At 44.1% G+C, this 15850-nt stretch overlaps 1 protein-coding gene across 1 annotated transcript in view; it reads left to right on the top strand.

The window, feature by feature from the left end:
* Nucleotides 1–13495, top strand: part of SUZ12 (SUZ12 polycomb repressive complex 2 subunit) — a 979834-nt gene extending 966339 nt beyond the window's left edge. The window contains exon 16 of the mRNA XM_078654391.1: nt 11159–13495. Coding sequence (XP_078510517.1) covers nt 11159–11501 — 343 coding nt within the window. The 3' untranslated portion in view covers nt 11502–13495. The remainder of the gene's footprint in view (nt 1–11158) is intronic.
* The last annotated feature ends 2355 nt before the right edge of the window (nt 13496–15850 follow it).

Below are 15850 nucleotides of genomic sequence, written 5' to 3'. Positions count from 1 at the left end.
AGGGAAAAGGAGACAGAAAGAGATGGAGGAATAAAGAGGGAGGGGGGGCGGAGGGAAGCTGCCAGAGGCAGATCAGGAGTGGGCACTGTCCTTGCCTTCCCTGGGCATGATGGAAAAGAGACAGAGTTTTTTAGGTCTCGGCCTATTTCCATTCCGCAGGAATGCAATAGGACGAGTCTATAGCAGTGAAACCAAGAGTTTCACCATGAGCCCAAAAAGAGGTTTTTCACGAGTGCATGTGCTCTCGTGCACGAGCTTGCCCGAGCCTTCTGCCTGCCTCCTGCCTTGAAGGCAATCTGCTTCTCCGCCCCCTGCTGTTCCCTCCCACTCGCTCGCACATCAAAGGCTGCTCACTGAAACACCATATGCCTGCTCCCCACCCCCCACCAGACTTCATTGGAATGTGCTACGTGCATTCTCCCCTCCCTTTCAGCCCTTTTAGCCTCTTTCCCAGCCGGACCCTCCTTTCGTCTATCTCGTTATCTTCTCCACTCTCGCCTCATTTTTTCTTTATTTTCTCTCCCGGCCTTGTAAATATGCCCCCTCCCCCATGCACTAAATCGCACTTTTCTTTTGATCCACATACTTGAGTCACTTACGCGCTGCCCTGCACTAGTGAGCTGTGTTGCGTCCAGAACTGGAGCAGCTGTTGCCCTGGAGCTGCTGTTGCCCTGGTCCCGCCTAGTCCCGTTGCTAGGGAGCAAGTTGAAAAGTGTGCCAGGGCGTCGCTCAATCACCAGTGTCACTAGTTTCAGCTTCCGCTCGGCGGCAGCGTCCCCCATGGCGCGGCGGTGTGCAGTGTCAGAGGCACAGGATACACTAGGCACAATGACACAACAGAAGGGGGCGGGGCGATCTATGATCTCAGAGAGGGTATGGGAGTGTGCAGAGGAGGCCATGTGAATGGCTCTGTTTCTGATAGTTTCTACTTTCTATTACTCCTCCAATCCAAGCTTGCCAGGCATGTTTATGGTTCATAGTGACGACATGTGGGGAAACAATACTGTCAGCAGTCTTTGACCCCTTCAAGTGACCGGTGTATTCTTACTGCATTGTGAATTTTATTTAGCTACTTGTTTAATAGTTTTATTAATCGCCTTTCGCTTACTTTATAGGGCATGTATAAAGCGGAATGGAAGAAAGCATTGACAAGCAAAATAGTCTTTCTGGCGTGGTAGAAATATCTGGGTCCTATCACGATTCCCCCACCACTCCTTCACTCCTCAGCGCGGAGCAGAGCCCCCCGCTTGTTGTTAAATTGTAGCGATTCTACGAGCACCAGTTACGTTACACAATGATTGACTGTTTCATATTTTTTGTAGACACGGGGAGATTAATCGGCAGCTCAGCAAATGTCTTTAACAGACCAGCCGATTAATCTACCATTAATCTTGACATTGTTAGCACAGCATTTCCCGTTCCATGTGATTCAGAACTTCTCGGACTTTGTAATTTTTAATGCGCTTTGTAATGCGTGCGTTTTCGTGTTGGACCCGGTAAGGCAACCAGCCAATGCCTATGCTTCAACTACTAGGCAAATTTCCTGTGGGTTGCTTAACGTTAGATCCCTTTGTAAGCACCACACGGAAATTGCCTTCCTCATTGATTCAGAAAAACTCGATGTCCTTTTCCTCACAGAAACTTGGACTCGGGAAGACTGTGAGGTTGAACTGGGCCTAGCCTGCCCCTCAGGCTATAAAATTAGTCATACCCCGCGCACACTCAATCGAGGAGGGGGTATCGGGTTCATTTATAAAGACTCGCTGACCCTTTCCCAGCTGAAGATTCGAGAGGTTCCTGGATTCGAATTGATGGGATTCTCGGTCAAAAAGCAGGAGCTGACACTTTGCTCGGGCGTCCTGTGCTATCGTCCTCCAGGACCGGCCTCTCCAATATCGCTCCTTATTGACCTGATTTACGAGCTCTCCAGCTCCCACTCCAAGCTATTGATTCTTGGAGATTTTAACCTGTGGGCAGGCGGTTCACTGGACAATGCATTTTCCTCCCTTAGCCAAGCCTGCAAAGATATCAGCCTGGAACAGCTGGTGAATGCCACCACGCATCGGAAGGGTCATATTCTGGACTTAATATTTGCGGATCCACAATGGGTATCAATAGATGAGATTAAGTGCCAGTTTTGGACAGACCACTTCCTGATTACGTTCTCTCTTTGCTTAGAGGACTACACCTTGCGGGAGGCTGGACTATCCCAAGCCAAGTTAGGGAGACCTTGGTCCCGAACACTCAACATCTCTCCACTACCGAATATCTTAGGGAAGGACTTTAAGCTTGGCAGGTCAGCTGAAGAGAGCTATACTCTCTTTAGCCAGTCCATCTCGAGCTCGTTGGATAAGTTGGCACCCCTCCGGAAGTCACGAGGGAGGGTGAATCGAGCTAGCCCTTGGTATACGAGCAAACTACGCCAGCTTAAACTTGGCTGTAAACGCGCAGAAAGAGCGTGGAGGAAACAGTATTTAGACTCGGAGAAAACTGTGTTCCGGTCCGCTTTACAAAAATATAAGGCACAGATCAAGCTAAAGCGGCTTATCTTGAATCCACCTTGAACCAGGCCCCAAACAAGGCACAGGCCCTCTTTAAGATCGTTGGGGACCTCGCCCACCCTATGTGTGCGGCCAACACCGTCCCCGCATCGCAAGCTCTATGTGATTCGCTTGCTGATGCTTTCCGAGGAGAAGATCTGCAAAATTCTGGAGGGTTTGCAGGATCCAGTCAATCCTACCACTGGTCTGGGAGCTCCGGAGGCGATGGCCAGTCGCCCCTGCAGAGGGTTTCTTACCTCTGTTTGGAAGCTCCGGCCACGCCTTCCAGTCGACCCCGACCAGAGGACCACGCACTCAGCTTGGGAGCTCTGGCGATAGAGTCCAGTCGACCCCAGCTGAACAGCTTTCCCCTCCCCTCCCTGGAGGAGTTTGGCAGCCTGGCTTTCACGATCTCATCTGGCTCGCCTCTTGACCCTCTCCCTCCAAAACTTTGGAGGGTGTTTCAGGAGGAACTTTTCCAGCCTTTGCACTCCATTTGCTGCCAGTCGTTTGAAACAGGGACTGTACCGGACTGCTGGAAGAAGGCAGTGGTATCTCCACTCCTAAAAAAAATCCACGCTTGACCCCGCTTGTCTTTCCAACTATCGGCCAATTTCCCTGCTTCCTTTTCCAGTTAAAATCATGGAAAAACTGGTCACCCGCACTCTGTCCGGCTTCTTAGAAGGTAACACCTAGCTGGATGAGACGCAATTCGGTTTTCGCCCAGCTCATGGGACGGAATCCGCGTTAGTGACCGTGTTAGACAATCTGCGGGCGCGAGTCGACAGTGGTCGGGCAGCCTTTCTGGTGCTGCTCGACATGTCGGCCGCGTTCGACACGGTCAGCCATCCTACCTTGATCAGGAGGCTGGAAGAGTGCGGGGTTAAAGATAAGGCCAGGGATTGGCTGATCTCTTCTCTGGACAACCGTCAGCAACGGGTATCGCTCCCTCCCTTCAGCTCAGAGGAGCGGAGAGTAGGACAAGGAGTACCCCAGGGCTCAGCCATCAGCCCTATACTCTTTAATATTTACCTCCGCCCTCTGGTCCAGCTTATTAAATCATTTGGGATCTCCGCATTTAATTATGCGGAGGACACCCAGCTGGTCTTTTCACTGGAGGGACAGGACGCAGTCCCATTGGAAACCTTCCACCGATGCATGCAGGCTACAGCGGAATGGCTCCGATTGAACTCGCTGCAGTTTAATGGGACTAAGACAGAGGTCCTGTACTGTTCCAACGACCGAGTTCCCCGGGATCTCCCAGATGACTTCTGGCCTTCGTCATTCTCAGAGACGGTGTCAGCTGCACAATCGGCGCGCAACTTGGGTGTCAGTTTCGGGCCCAACTTGCAGCTAGATCTGCACGTAAATAAGACCACCTCAACGTGCATGATGCTGATCCGCATGCTGCGCAAAGTTCTGCCCCTCCTCCCTGAGCAAGCCAGACCCGAAGTAGTGCGGAGTACCATCTTAAGTCGACTCGACTATTGTAACGCACTACTTCTGGAGGCCCCGATAACACTACTGTGCAAGCTACAAAGGGTGCAAAACATGGCTGCCAAACTCGCCCTCTCCCGTCCCTACTACAGCTCATCCACGGCAGCGCTACAGGAACTCCACTGGCTGCCGGTCCATCTACGCGTTTGCTACAAAGCAGCTTGCATTGTGTTCAGGGCTATCTATGGCCTGGGCCCGGTCTCTTTGCGGAAAATGTTCGCCTGGTATCTTCCACCTCGAGCCTTACGCTCCTCCTCATCCAGGTTACTCGTAGTACCGCGTTTTCAGAGAGTGAGGATGGGCGGCCGATCTTTCAGAGTAGCGGCGGCCAAACTCTGGAACTCCCTGCCGATATCTCTAAGGAGTCTTGAGGATCTCTTAGCCTTTAGGAAGGCGTTAAAAACCTACCTTTTTCCCAGGATAGGCTAAGTCGCTGAAATTGTTGGTTCATCGTTCGAAGCGCCAGGATGCCCTTGGGGTGACAGGTCTGCGCTCTACAAATATACCACGATACACGATACGATACTTCGCTTTTATTTTCGATAGCAGGGCATTTCTTTGTAATGCATGCGTTTTCGTGTTAGACTTTGCTGTGTCTAGTGATGTTTGAGTTATTAATGTGTTATATTGCTTTTGAGTCAAACGTTTCATGTTTAGAAAGTAATAACTGAAAACTATACTTCTTATCGTATGCTTCCTACACACACTAAAACAACTTTTTTGTTGTGCTTCTTATCGTGTACTTCCTATGCACACTAAAACAACTTTTTGGTTGTAGTGTTGCCTGTTAGTGGAAGTCTACTCGGTCTCAGTGTTATGTAGGGGCATCACTATGGTTTCACGTTTGCTTATAAATAGCCGTAAACAGCGACTTCGGTGGTCTCCTTTTAAGTGTATGCTTTTATCCGGCAAACGCTGATATTATCTAAAGTTGCATCTTAGCTCGGTGTTAAAGCCGCACCCCCGTCATTCACAGTTCTTCCTCACATCGCAGAACAATGCAAAGAGCTTCATGTTAGTTGCTTAGACATCCCAGTCGTCTTGGAGCCACAGTTACGTTTTTCACACCTTCCCAAAACAGCATGCATATGTTGGAAAGGCTGTATTGCTTCCTGTTGGTGCACGGCTGGGCTGTCTCTGTCTTATGTTAGGGCATTACTGTGGCAAGCTTATCTTCACGGGTCAGTGCGTGACACTTTTACAAGGCGGGCTCTCGCTGCTCTCAGCACTAGGGCAGAGTGAAAGTTAGAAATCAAGAAAACAGAGGAGTACCGTCATTCTTCAAAGACAAGCAGTGTACTCTTAAATCATAGTTAGCACTTGCGGGCAGGACAGCTCTATGTAATCTTCCTTCACGAGTCAGTGAGTGTGTGCTTTTAATACGATGGCAGCGCTATCTTTTAGATTTACAGCCTGTGCCAATAGCATGCTTTACAATTACAAGTAAAAACAAGCACTGGCGTTGCCAATAAGTTTCGCATTTGGAAAGTTGTAGCTATTGGTTTTGTAAATGACATTTTATATTTATATATTGTTATTGACAATGCCAATAACGATATATAAATATAAAATGTAATTTACAAAACCAATAGCTCCAACTTTCCTACTGCGAGACCTATTGGCAACGTCAGTGCTTGTTTTCCTTCTCTGCCCTTCCCAGACCGCAGAGCCTTCATGCAGCATAACAAAGGGCAGAGGGCGGGTGGCCTCTTTGAAGACTTCGACTCCAGGCAGGTCAAGTGCGGGCCATTAGGTAGCACTTACACGTGCTAATGGCCCTGTGAATAACAGAAGGCAGAGGGGAAAGTCTTTTGTCGCCTCGTTCCCCCACCCGTGTCCCCCCCACTCCAAAATCTTGGGGGGATATATCCCCCGCGTCCCCCACGCTTCCTACGCCCATGCTTAAGCTGGTGCGTGTGCACGTTGGAGGTGGGTCAGTCTGTGCCCCGATCGTGGACTGGACTGCACGCATGGGCTCTTACTAGGAGGTCTTTGTATCAACCCAGCGCTCTTGCTTTCACTGTCTTGTCTCCCATTCATCTCACTCGGTCTGCTCTACCCCCTCCCTTCCAATCAGTCACGGGACTCCAGGTTACGCTTACCTCTCAGCGCAGCCAGGTGATCGGAGATGGAGGGCTGTGCTGGTAGTTTATGATGACCTCGCGTAAAGCTCGATACAGGAATGCAGAGCAAATGGTCTGCCACTGGCTGTCTGTAAACAGTAACAGTAAGAGACTTATGCAGCTGACCCATGAACTAACCGGGCTGCAATGCAGTCTTCAAAATTCTGTCTCAGTATCTTTGCAGGCTACTTGCACGGCCAGAATAGGGTGGTATACTAAACTGTGAGTGCTATTTGAGTATGTACCCTTTGCCTCTCTGACTTTTTAACAGTACACGGATATTGTCCTCTGTGGACTGCCTTTCGCACAGAACACTTAACACACGCATGTACATTTCCTCCTTTAAATGTGAACCGATACCACACTGGGCTGTAATTTGATTTCCTGCCATTCCCTGTGATTCTTTAATGCGACATGTGAAGAAGACAAGTTTTTTGCCAGGCAGTGGGTAGGTAGTTTATGACACGAAACTTGACGCCAAACTGGGAAAGTGAATTAAGGTCTCATATCGAAAAAAATCGACGTCTTGTTTTGCATGACATTATTCCCAAGATAACAAAACAGAGCAATGTCTCCTAAAAATCACAGTGACTAAAAACTAATATGAACGTCGCTCCACATTCCTAACGGTGTATATGTTGGAAAGCACGCAACTCTCACCATCAGATTCTTTCAAGTTAGGGGAAATGAAGTATTCACCACAAAGCATCGATTGACATTCATGGTTTGTTCTGCAACAGAAAACACACTTGGCAAAACATCATATTAATCCATGGCTATAAGGAGTGGCAGTAGTTGACAGCGTCTTATTCCACGTGCATAGACTGTATTTCCTATAACACATTTTTTCCCACTATCACATACTAGCATTATAAATAACCTTGTATATATTTATTGCTTTTAAAACAAAATAGATAAAAAACAATGCCATTTACAATACCAACAACTTTAAACTTTGCCACTGCGAGACCTATTGCATTGCAAATGCTTGTTTATCTTATTTGCTCGGCCTCATCCCTCACAGTAGGCGGAGCACCATCATTGTTTAGACCCCAAAAGAGTGCTGAGCTTTTACATAGGTTGCACCAAGGAATACCGGGTGGCAACGCTTAATTTGTGCAGGAGCTTTCAGGTGCTTAGCATCGGCACTTTTTTAACAGGGCCGGGGCTATTGAATTTTTCTCCCCAGTGAGATGAGCCAAATAATTATTCAAAAGAAATGAACCTACCCGTCCTGTGTCCCCATCCTTCCAGTTGGATTCCTTTCTTGTCTGGTATATCTTCAAAGGATGGCCCACCCAGGTCCAAGCATGATGTCAGTAGTGCACGCCTGCCTTTCAAGGAGCATTTTCTTTAACATTTGTTAATTATTACGGTTGAGGGCGGGCTGATGGGTGAGCTGCAGGCAAGGCAGACTGGGGCCTGGCAAGTTCCGGTCTCGGCAATGAACTACGACATCTCCGAAGTAATTAAAAAGTGCATAGCTGCTTTCTGTTAACAACTCGCTCGCACGCCAGCAGAAGCAGGACATTAATTGTTCCTTTTGACTTGCATTGCATGCTGATGCTCTTGACCTGGGGTGGGGGAGCTCACCAAACCACATAATTTGCAAGCGATTTAATGGAGCCAGTGCTAAGGAAACTGCAGGTCACAGGTAAGACAGTAGTCGATAGTACTCCAACAAATCGTTATTAAGTCATCTGGATCATATTTACTATTGTGTGTCCTAATCACCAATTTCTTTGCAGCAAATAAATGTATAAGTTAACTCTCAACTCTGCTTTTTCAAGGTCAGCACCTCATGACTCCACGACTCCTTTCCTCTGCCACACCTGATCTCCCAATGTATTGGTTCCCAGAGTAAAGTGCCAGTGCTTTTTCGCATATGTAAACATACATGTTTTTCTTTTTGCAGAATCTGCAAATGAAAAAGGGCAGGTTACAGCTCTTGCCCGCAGCTGCAGTACAAGTTTTAGGCAGAACCCAGTGACACATGTATGGACAGAAGTTCCTGCAGGTTATCTATGTTCTTGTTTCTAGCACAAATTGGTCTACTGTAGGACCCCTGGCTCTAGCATCTCCCTTCTTGTAGTAACCTTAGATGTAAATCACGCAGTTAAATGATTATCAGACAGTCCTTATGCGTGAACACTGACAGATATTTCAAATTTGCACATTCATCTCAGAGGCCCGGACTGTCATGTTTCCACCTGCACTGCTTCCCCGCCAACACAAGGCAACATCAAATAAATACTACCCTCTTCAGGCAAGCTGCTTGGAGAACCAGCCTCCAGCGCTCATGGCAACTGATGGAGTTAAAATGAGAATTACTTTTTCCAAAAACAAGGGGTAGTTTCACATTGAAAAATTGTTCTTTTGAGCTTGAAACTAATTTAACCAGAATGTAAACAATGCATGCTATATTACTTGTGTTTTGGCTCAATAAAATAATACCACTATCACTCTCGCCCGCACATTTTTAGCACGCACTTTGTGCCCCTTTCACGTAATTCACACTAGCGCACCCACAGCTAACTTCTGGCTGCCTGGCCACTTCCTCGTTCGGCAAAGGGATGAATTAGTGCGGTTTCTGTTTGAAGTAATTTGTAGCTGCTTAACCTGGGAATTTCTCAGGAGGCTGTAATGGAGAGGCTTGGTTTGCTGTTGCCTTGAACATTCATCACCACTTTTTCTCCCAGTTTACCCGATTTGAAGCTTGAGATGGTTAGAGGAGACTGGAAGGTGTTGTTTATGTCCATATGGAGTAATGCTAAACAAAGCCGGACATTGCATGGAGATGAACAACTTAGAGGACCTTATTAAGCAGGAAATTAAATATGAGCAGCAATTGCAAATAGAGCTCAACTGCAACTTTTGTCTAAAAAGTATTTGTGCGGCTCACCTAAAAATCATAGGTAGTATGAATGTTACATATAATATCACAAAGTAACACGTCTTGTTCTCTGTGGTGGGGCCGAGACTGCTGCTGTATTTAGGGAGCATGGGGTGTGAGACATTACGTTATGATTGGCTATTGCGACTGCAAGCCTGCGTTCCTGAGAGTGCATTGCATTGATTGATGCTTCTCTTTTGGAGGGTCCGGTTGCAGCAAGGAAGAAGGGGTTTGGCAGCCAGGTGTGAGTAAGTTCCAGAATAAGCATCATCAGAAAGGAACAGCAGGGCTTCAAATTCAGAGTTTACCCTGGTCTGCTCGCTGCCAGCACTGGACTCCAGACAGGAGCTCTCTAATCACTGCTGGGCACCTGCACTGATTCTGCAAGTCAGATCCTGACAGCCTGTGTATTCAGGAGCTAATGGGGCCTTGATGTGCTTCCTGTGGGCCAGGGATGTGGTGGTGAGACGTTATGGGTGTGTAGAGCTCAGTCTTCCACCTCTCAGGGTGGATGTGTGGTGTTTTCAGATTTACACCCCTGTGGGTGACGGGCACCTCCTCAGGATCTTGCTGTGCCACAGCTTGGCCCATCTGTGCTTCAATGACACACATCTAGTGACGGACCCTCACCCACAGATGCACAGTACGTGTTTAGACTGTTGTGCATCCTTATGGCCATGCACATGGCACATTTCCTGACCTTTCAACCTGGAGATTTTGGTTCTAACCCTTGTTATGGCATGTTCAGCAATACTAGTTCTGGATGTGGGTGGGTGGAGCCAATAGAGGAAGTGGGTGGAGCCAGTGGAGTGAGTGGTTGGAGCCAGTGGGTGGGTGTGGCCTCCTTAAAAAATGTGAGCACCTGCACTTAATATTTTACAAATTAAGCACTGCCGGGTGGGCAATCTGCTCTCAGTTCTCCGGAGGCAAAGAAGGACAAGGCAGTGCAAAAGCGGACCAACTCACAATGGATAGTCCTCCGTGTTGAGATCTGCTACATATTGGCAAAGAAGCAGCTTCCATAAGTTCTGAAGGGTCATTCTTCCTGTGATGAGGCAACTGCTACTGAGTTGACACACAGAGTGTCTGTCTGTCTTGGATAGCTGTCAGGCAGCTAAGTTGTGCATCAGTTCACGAAACACGATTGCTGTGCAGATGGGCATTTTGCCTGTTAAGTCGTACGGTACTTTTTAGTCTGGGCCATTAAAATAATCCACCATTTTAGGAGGTACTGCTTTGGTATAACTTCACAAGGTTAGGAATCTGGGAGTAGGAGTATCCAAGTTACTTATCTTAGTTAACTCGCTCTGTGGTAGGTCCTCTAACAGCTTTTCCTCACCACTTCTCTCTTCTATGTAATGGTCTCCTTTACCACCTGAAAATGTCCCTATTTTGTATTGTTTTCACTGGTCCTCCTAATTCACTGATTAGCTCCACATATGAAGTCAATGACAAGCTTACGAAAGAAACTGACAGCGTGCATGTGTGTCTCCGCTCTTCACTTCCAGAGCAGAACTAAGTCAGCACAGTCGTAAAGCGCCATCTATTGGCGTTTTGAAGCTTTGAAATTTTAGTTTGCAGATCTAGTCTTGCGCCTGGAGGATATTCACACGGTTGAGTAATCTGCGGTTTGTATCCACCAGAAAGAGCATTACCCAAGGTAAGTACCTTGTTCTTGAAGTCTAATGCTTGCCTCTAGCCTGATAGTAGAATAACTCAGTCATGCAGATAAGTAATTATAATTGTACGTATGTAACTTTTTTCCTTGCATTTTTATGGATTGAATGTATCAATAACGTATGTCCTTTAAAGATGCGCTATCCTTAGGAGTGTGCTTTACTGCTTTCACAATGAGTCTGTCAAAGTATTTTTAGATTGCAGCCGTATCCTGATATTGTTTTAATCAATCCCCACCAGAAAGCACTGGTTTGCAATCAGTACCATGTGTATGTGAACATTTCAAATGTAGCAGTAAAGAGATTGATGTTTTGTACCAGTTACCTTCATTGTATGCAAATAACTTCTAATTCATTGAAACCTTGCTCTGCTTAGCTGTGAATGTTGTCAATTTTTTAACATTATTTCTTTTTAACAACATTTTCTAGGTTTATTGCGGACAATCAAATGAATCACGCTAGTATGCTGTTTGTTGAGAATTTTGGACTGAAAATAATTAAGAATAACCTATGTAAAAACTTTATGCTTCATCTGGTCAGCATGCATGACTTCAACCTCATTAGCTTATTAACAATAGATAAAGCTGTGACCAGGCTTCGAGAAATGCAACAAAAAACAGAAAAGAGTGAAACTGCTTCCTCCACAAATGAACATTCAGTGGAAGAACAAAGCACAACAACAAATGGACATGGTGAAATCAATGGAAGAGAAAGAATTGTAGAAACAGACAATGCTGGCATTGCAAAACAGAGCAAAAGACAAAAACTATGAAAGAGAATGCCAGTCTAGCAAAAGAAACACTGAAATTACGTTGCGTCAAAATGAGTTCTTTGTGGAAGGGTTGGGGATGGCCTACCAGGTTCCAAACAGGCACTCTTCGATGAAGTAAATGATCAGATCAAAAAAGTATTGAGGACAGCGTTCACACATTCAATATGAAAGTGCTATGTGTACATCTATTTTAATAATGCAATAGACTTATGAATTTGAGCACCAAGAGCAATACACCAGATTTTTGTAACTTTAGCTTCTTATGAACTATTCAATTTATCAACATAATTTAAAGATTTAGAAAACATTTTTTGATATTACAATTTTTCATCTGCTGCCTGTTTTTCCTGCAACCAGAGTTATGAACCATTGATTTATTTTTGTGATTTACCCTTCTACTGGAATATGAAATGTGCTTTTAAAGTTTTTATTCCGGAGCTTTATTTCAATTATGAGCCTCATTTCACAATCAGTTCTGTTAAGCAAAATTACCATAAACCGAGCAAAGAGTACAGGAAGGTTTCTGCAACCTTGCATATTAAAATAGCACTTTTGTCTGGTGCCTGTTTGGAAATGCCTTTGCTTTGTCACATTACTGTCGCAGTGAAACACCACCTTAGCGTTTTGAGGTTTATGACTGTTCATATTTGTGGGCTATTTTGATGCTTTCTCACCCAGTGTATTTTCTAAAACTTGAATATTCAATTACCGTATATCTTGTTTTGCTAGTCACATATTGTCATGCTAATGGTTGTATTAGATACTGAGAATGTTCTCATCTGCACACAATGGGAAACAGTTTTCAGTAGATCTCAGTAAAAACTAATTATTCAGGTCCCTTAATCCTTTTCTTTTAGAAGTGCAGCATAATATCACCAAGCTAAATTAATAGCTTATGCCTTGGAGCTGCAACTCTTAAAGAAAAAGTGCACTGTAAATTGAAATGTGTTGCACTATTATGCAAGTGTTCTGTGATGCATTATATCCTATATATAGGGTATTTAATACAGACTCTACAATAAAATGGTGCGTAACGGCCGTGTCCACTGCAGCTTGAAAACACATTTTATGCACGTTTACAGATTTTTTTTCTTTTTTGGTAATGGGATTTAGGGTTCATTACTGGAGTGTGACCAGCAGTTTAGATTTTTATCACAGAAAGCATTGTGGTCGAGTGACATCACCTCAATATTTTTTTTTTTACTATCCTTAAGATATTGCATTTTCTTACACTTTATTTATAAAGAAATAATGCTGCTCTAAATACAGGTATTTTAATTTTTGTATTTCATTCCACCACTGTAAGATGCTGTTCCCTGTTTTGTTGAATTGATGGGTAGCTAATCTTTGTAATGGTTACATCATAAATTTATAAAATGTAAATACTGCTTTGGGTAGTGTTGACGATGTGTGTTTTACTGTGATACTATTTAATGGTGTGGATGTGATTTGTCATCCAGTTATGAGAATAGTCTCCAATTTTGTGTAAGAATAGGAATGAAAGAAATTTCAGCTTTCAAGTCCCTCTTCTTGATTCGCCAGTTCAGATTGTGAGTTAGACAGTTTGAATTATGCTTCTGAAGGATAGTAGGTAACGCTTTTCTCTGTGGCTTTAATTTGCTCAAGTTCTGCACATATGTAAAATCAGAATATTTTAGCAAGATGTAGTTATAGAATCATTGCTTATGCCATTTCATAAACAGATTTGCTCTTAAGTGCTTAAAAGAAGGCTGGCATTGTTTGCACAAATGTTGGTGTGGGCCCCCAAAAAAGGTAATGTCCATTAAAAATGTTCATGTTCATTTCTAATAAAGGCTGGGAAAATATTGTTTGTATTTATAAGAAAAGATACTTTTCTACATGTATTCTAAAAAAATAAATGGACAAGATCATGTTAGCTGGTGATAAACATTTAAATGGTGTATATCTTTTAAAGAAACAAGTTCAGTTGTTGAAAAGAACTCTTGTTTTTAACATTAAATGTTTATTTGAAATCCGTTGGTTTTTGATGTTTGAAATTCAGATATATTAAAACCTGTCCTTAGTTTATCACATAACTATTCGTGAATATGATGATCTTGCAGATTGCAATACTTAGAAATATTGAAGTTTCAGATGGTACTGTTCATTCCATTATACTACCCTTCTGCTAGTCTTGCAGATCAGTGTCCCTCAGCAAGCATGTATCTTTCGTAGCCTATGATTTCCTTTCCAAAAGTGCTCTGCTTCCTTTACAGCTTTGAAGAACCATATACAGAACCTAGGTGAAAAACACACAAGTTAATACAGGAACTCCACTAAAGCGGATCACCTTTTTTGAATGCTGCACAGTAAGAGGTCATTGCTTGGCTTTCCATTATCAGCCTATCAAGCACATTGTAACTTTAGCCAGTTCTTGTAGTCTTATGTTTTCAGTCTTTTGTTTTATTTGCCTTCTCGCACCTTTTTCACTTCAAAACAACAAACAGGCCTGACTTCAGTGTATTTTTAATGCAACCATGGCGGTAGGCTTTAATATAAATATGCCTTTTTTTAATCAATTTGATTTTGGTCCGTTTTTTTCGGAACATTTCTAGTATCCTCATACCATTTATATATTTTGACAATTATGTCTATTAGAACGTGGTTAGGTTGTCTGCATGTGTTGGCAATGTGAACTCTAAAGGTATGGTTGAGACACTTTTTTTTTTAAACATCAATAATAACTTTGGCTGTTTGATGGAACTAAATGTACATTTCCAAAATAGTATGCGGGCATACAAGTTTTATCCTTTGCAAGTGTGTATGGATTTAGGAGTGTTGAGACCGTCACCCAAATGTTCTATTTCCTGCTTTAAAAACCATATGAATTGTTATACACCACTGCAGCAAAAACTACTTAACAGAAATACACCAGACATTTCATGAAGACAGAGATTTACCCCTCATGAACACCCTTCCTCGTTTTGCGGGTAAATGAATAGGCAGATCTTGAGAAAATTAAGAACTCAAAATTTATTAATATATGTAATTTTAGGTAATTTGAACTAATTAGTGATCCAAGCATTAAATCTGCACTCTTAATTTTATTGAGAAAATGTTTGTCCCATTGACTAATTTGTCTTCTGTGAGCTGGTTTATGAATCTTGTCGGTAAAAAAATGGGTTGGCTAACTGAACAAATACCCCAACCTCCTAAATGGGCACAGTATAACACAAAGGTCTGAAAAAAATGTTCCACTTAACACAAAAGTCACATTTAACAGTTAAAGCTTGTAGACCATCTTACTTTGTTTATATCTATGCATGTTGAGCAAACCATGATCATTGGTTGGAGTTAGATACTACTCGGTGTAGAAACCTTGCTCTGTGTATACTATTCCAAAGTAAGGTATAGTGTGTACAGAATCCAGGGAGTCCCTGTATAAAAAAAGGTATACTTGTATTTTATTTCTAGAACCAAGTAGGACTTCGTACAGGTAGGTAAAATATACTTTCAGTAGTAAACCTTTACAAGGGAATGGATTTGTTGTTGTTACATGTTACTATGACTTTAAAAAGCAGTTTGAATTACACAGTAGTCACTTTTAGGATATTTCTGATTACTTTTTGAGTACATAGAGTACTGGGGCTGATATGCCTAGATACCACAGCTAAGGATCTAACAATTCACAGTAAGACTTTTCTTGGCTTGAGTTCAAGTTATTGTTTTTCGCGTACAAAACAACAGTTCAAAACTCGGAAAATTTTTAGGCTCAACATGGGTGTCTATGGGGGAAAAATGGTTATCCGTATTACTGGTAAGTAGACCGCTTACAAGTGGGAGTTTTGAGGGTTAGGACCAAGATCCCCAAAGGTCTAGGTAGGCACTCTAGTTGCACCACCAGCTGCACTTGAGTGACCAGGTGCAGAGTGCAGGGGCCCAATGTTAGCCAATGGGGCCAACGGGGTCTTCAGTTAGGGACTGCTTACGGGCAGGCCACTCGGGTGTGGGAGCAAAGCTCCTGGGGTTAAGATCAGCGTTGCAGGGGCCAACAATCCGCACAGGAGCTGCACCACCAGTTGTACTGGGGTGGCCGGGTGCAGGGTTCCAAGGAGAAGTCAGGGATCCTGTGATTCTCAATGCAAACCTTTGGTTCGGCAAAGTTGCGGCAGGCTCATGCAGGCAGACTTCCAGAGGCAACCAACGGCTGGAGAGGTACGTTGAGTTCTTGGGGGATGCCTGGACACTATCGGTTGAGCCACCCAAGGCCGTGGGGCGTCTGGTTCAGGAGTGTCTTCAGGCATTGGTTTTTCTTACCAACCCGGGTCGGCGTACCCTTCAGATTGAGGCTGCAGGGGTTGCCTTGGAGCTAGAGGGAGGTTGGGGAT

The sequence above is a fragment of the Lissotriton helveticus genome, chromosome 7 (genome assembly GCF_964261635.1).
Source record: "Lissotriton helveticus chromosome 7, aLisHel1.1, whole genome shotgun sequence".
Classification (NCBI taxonomy): Eukaryota; Metazoa; Chordata; class Amphibia; order Caudata; family Salamandridae; genus Lissotriton; species Lissotriton helveticus.
This window is presented reverse-complemented; position numbering and strand designations above follow the sequence as displayed.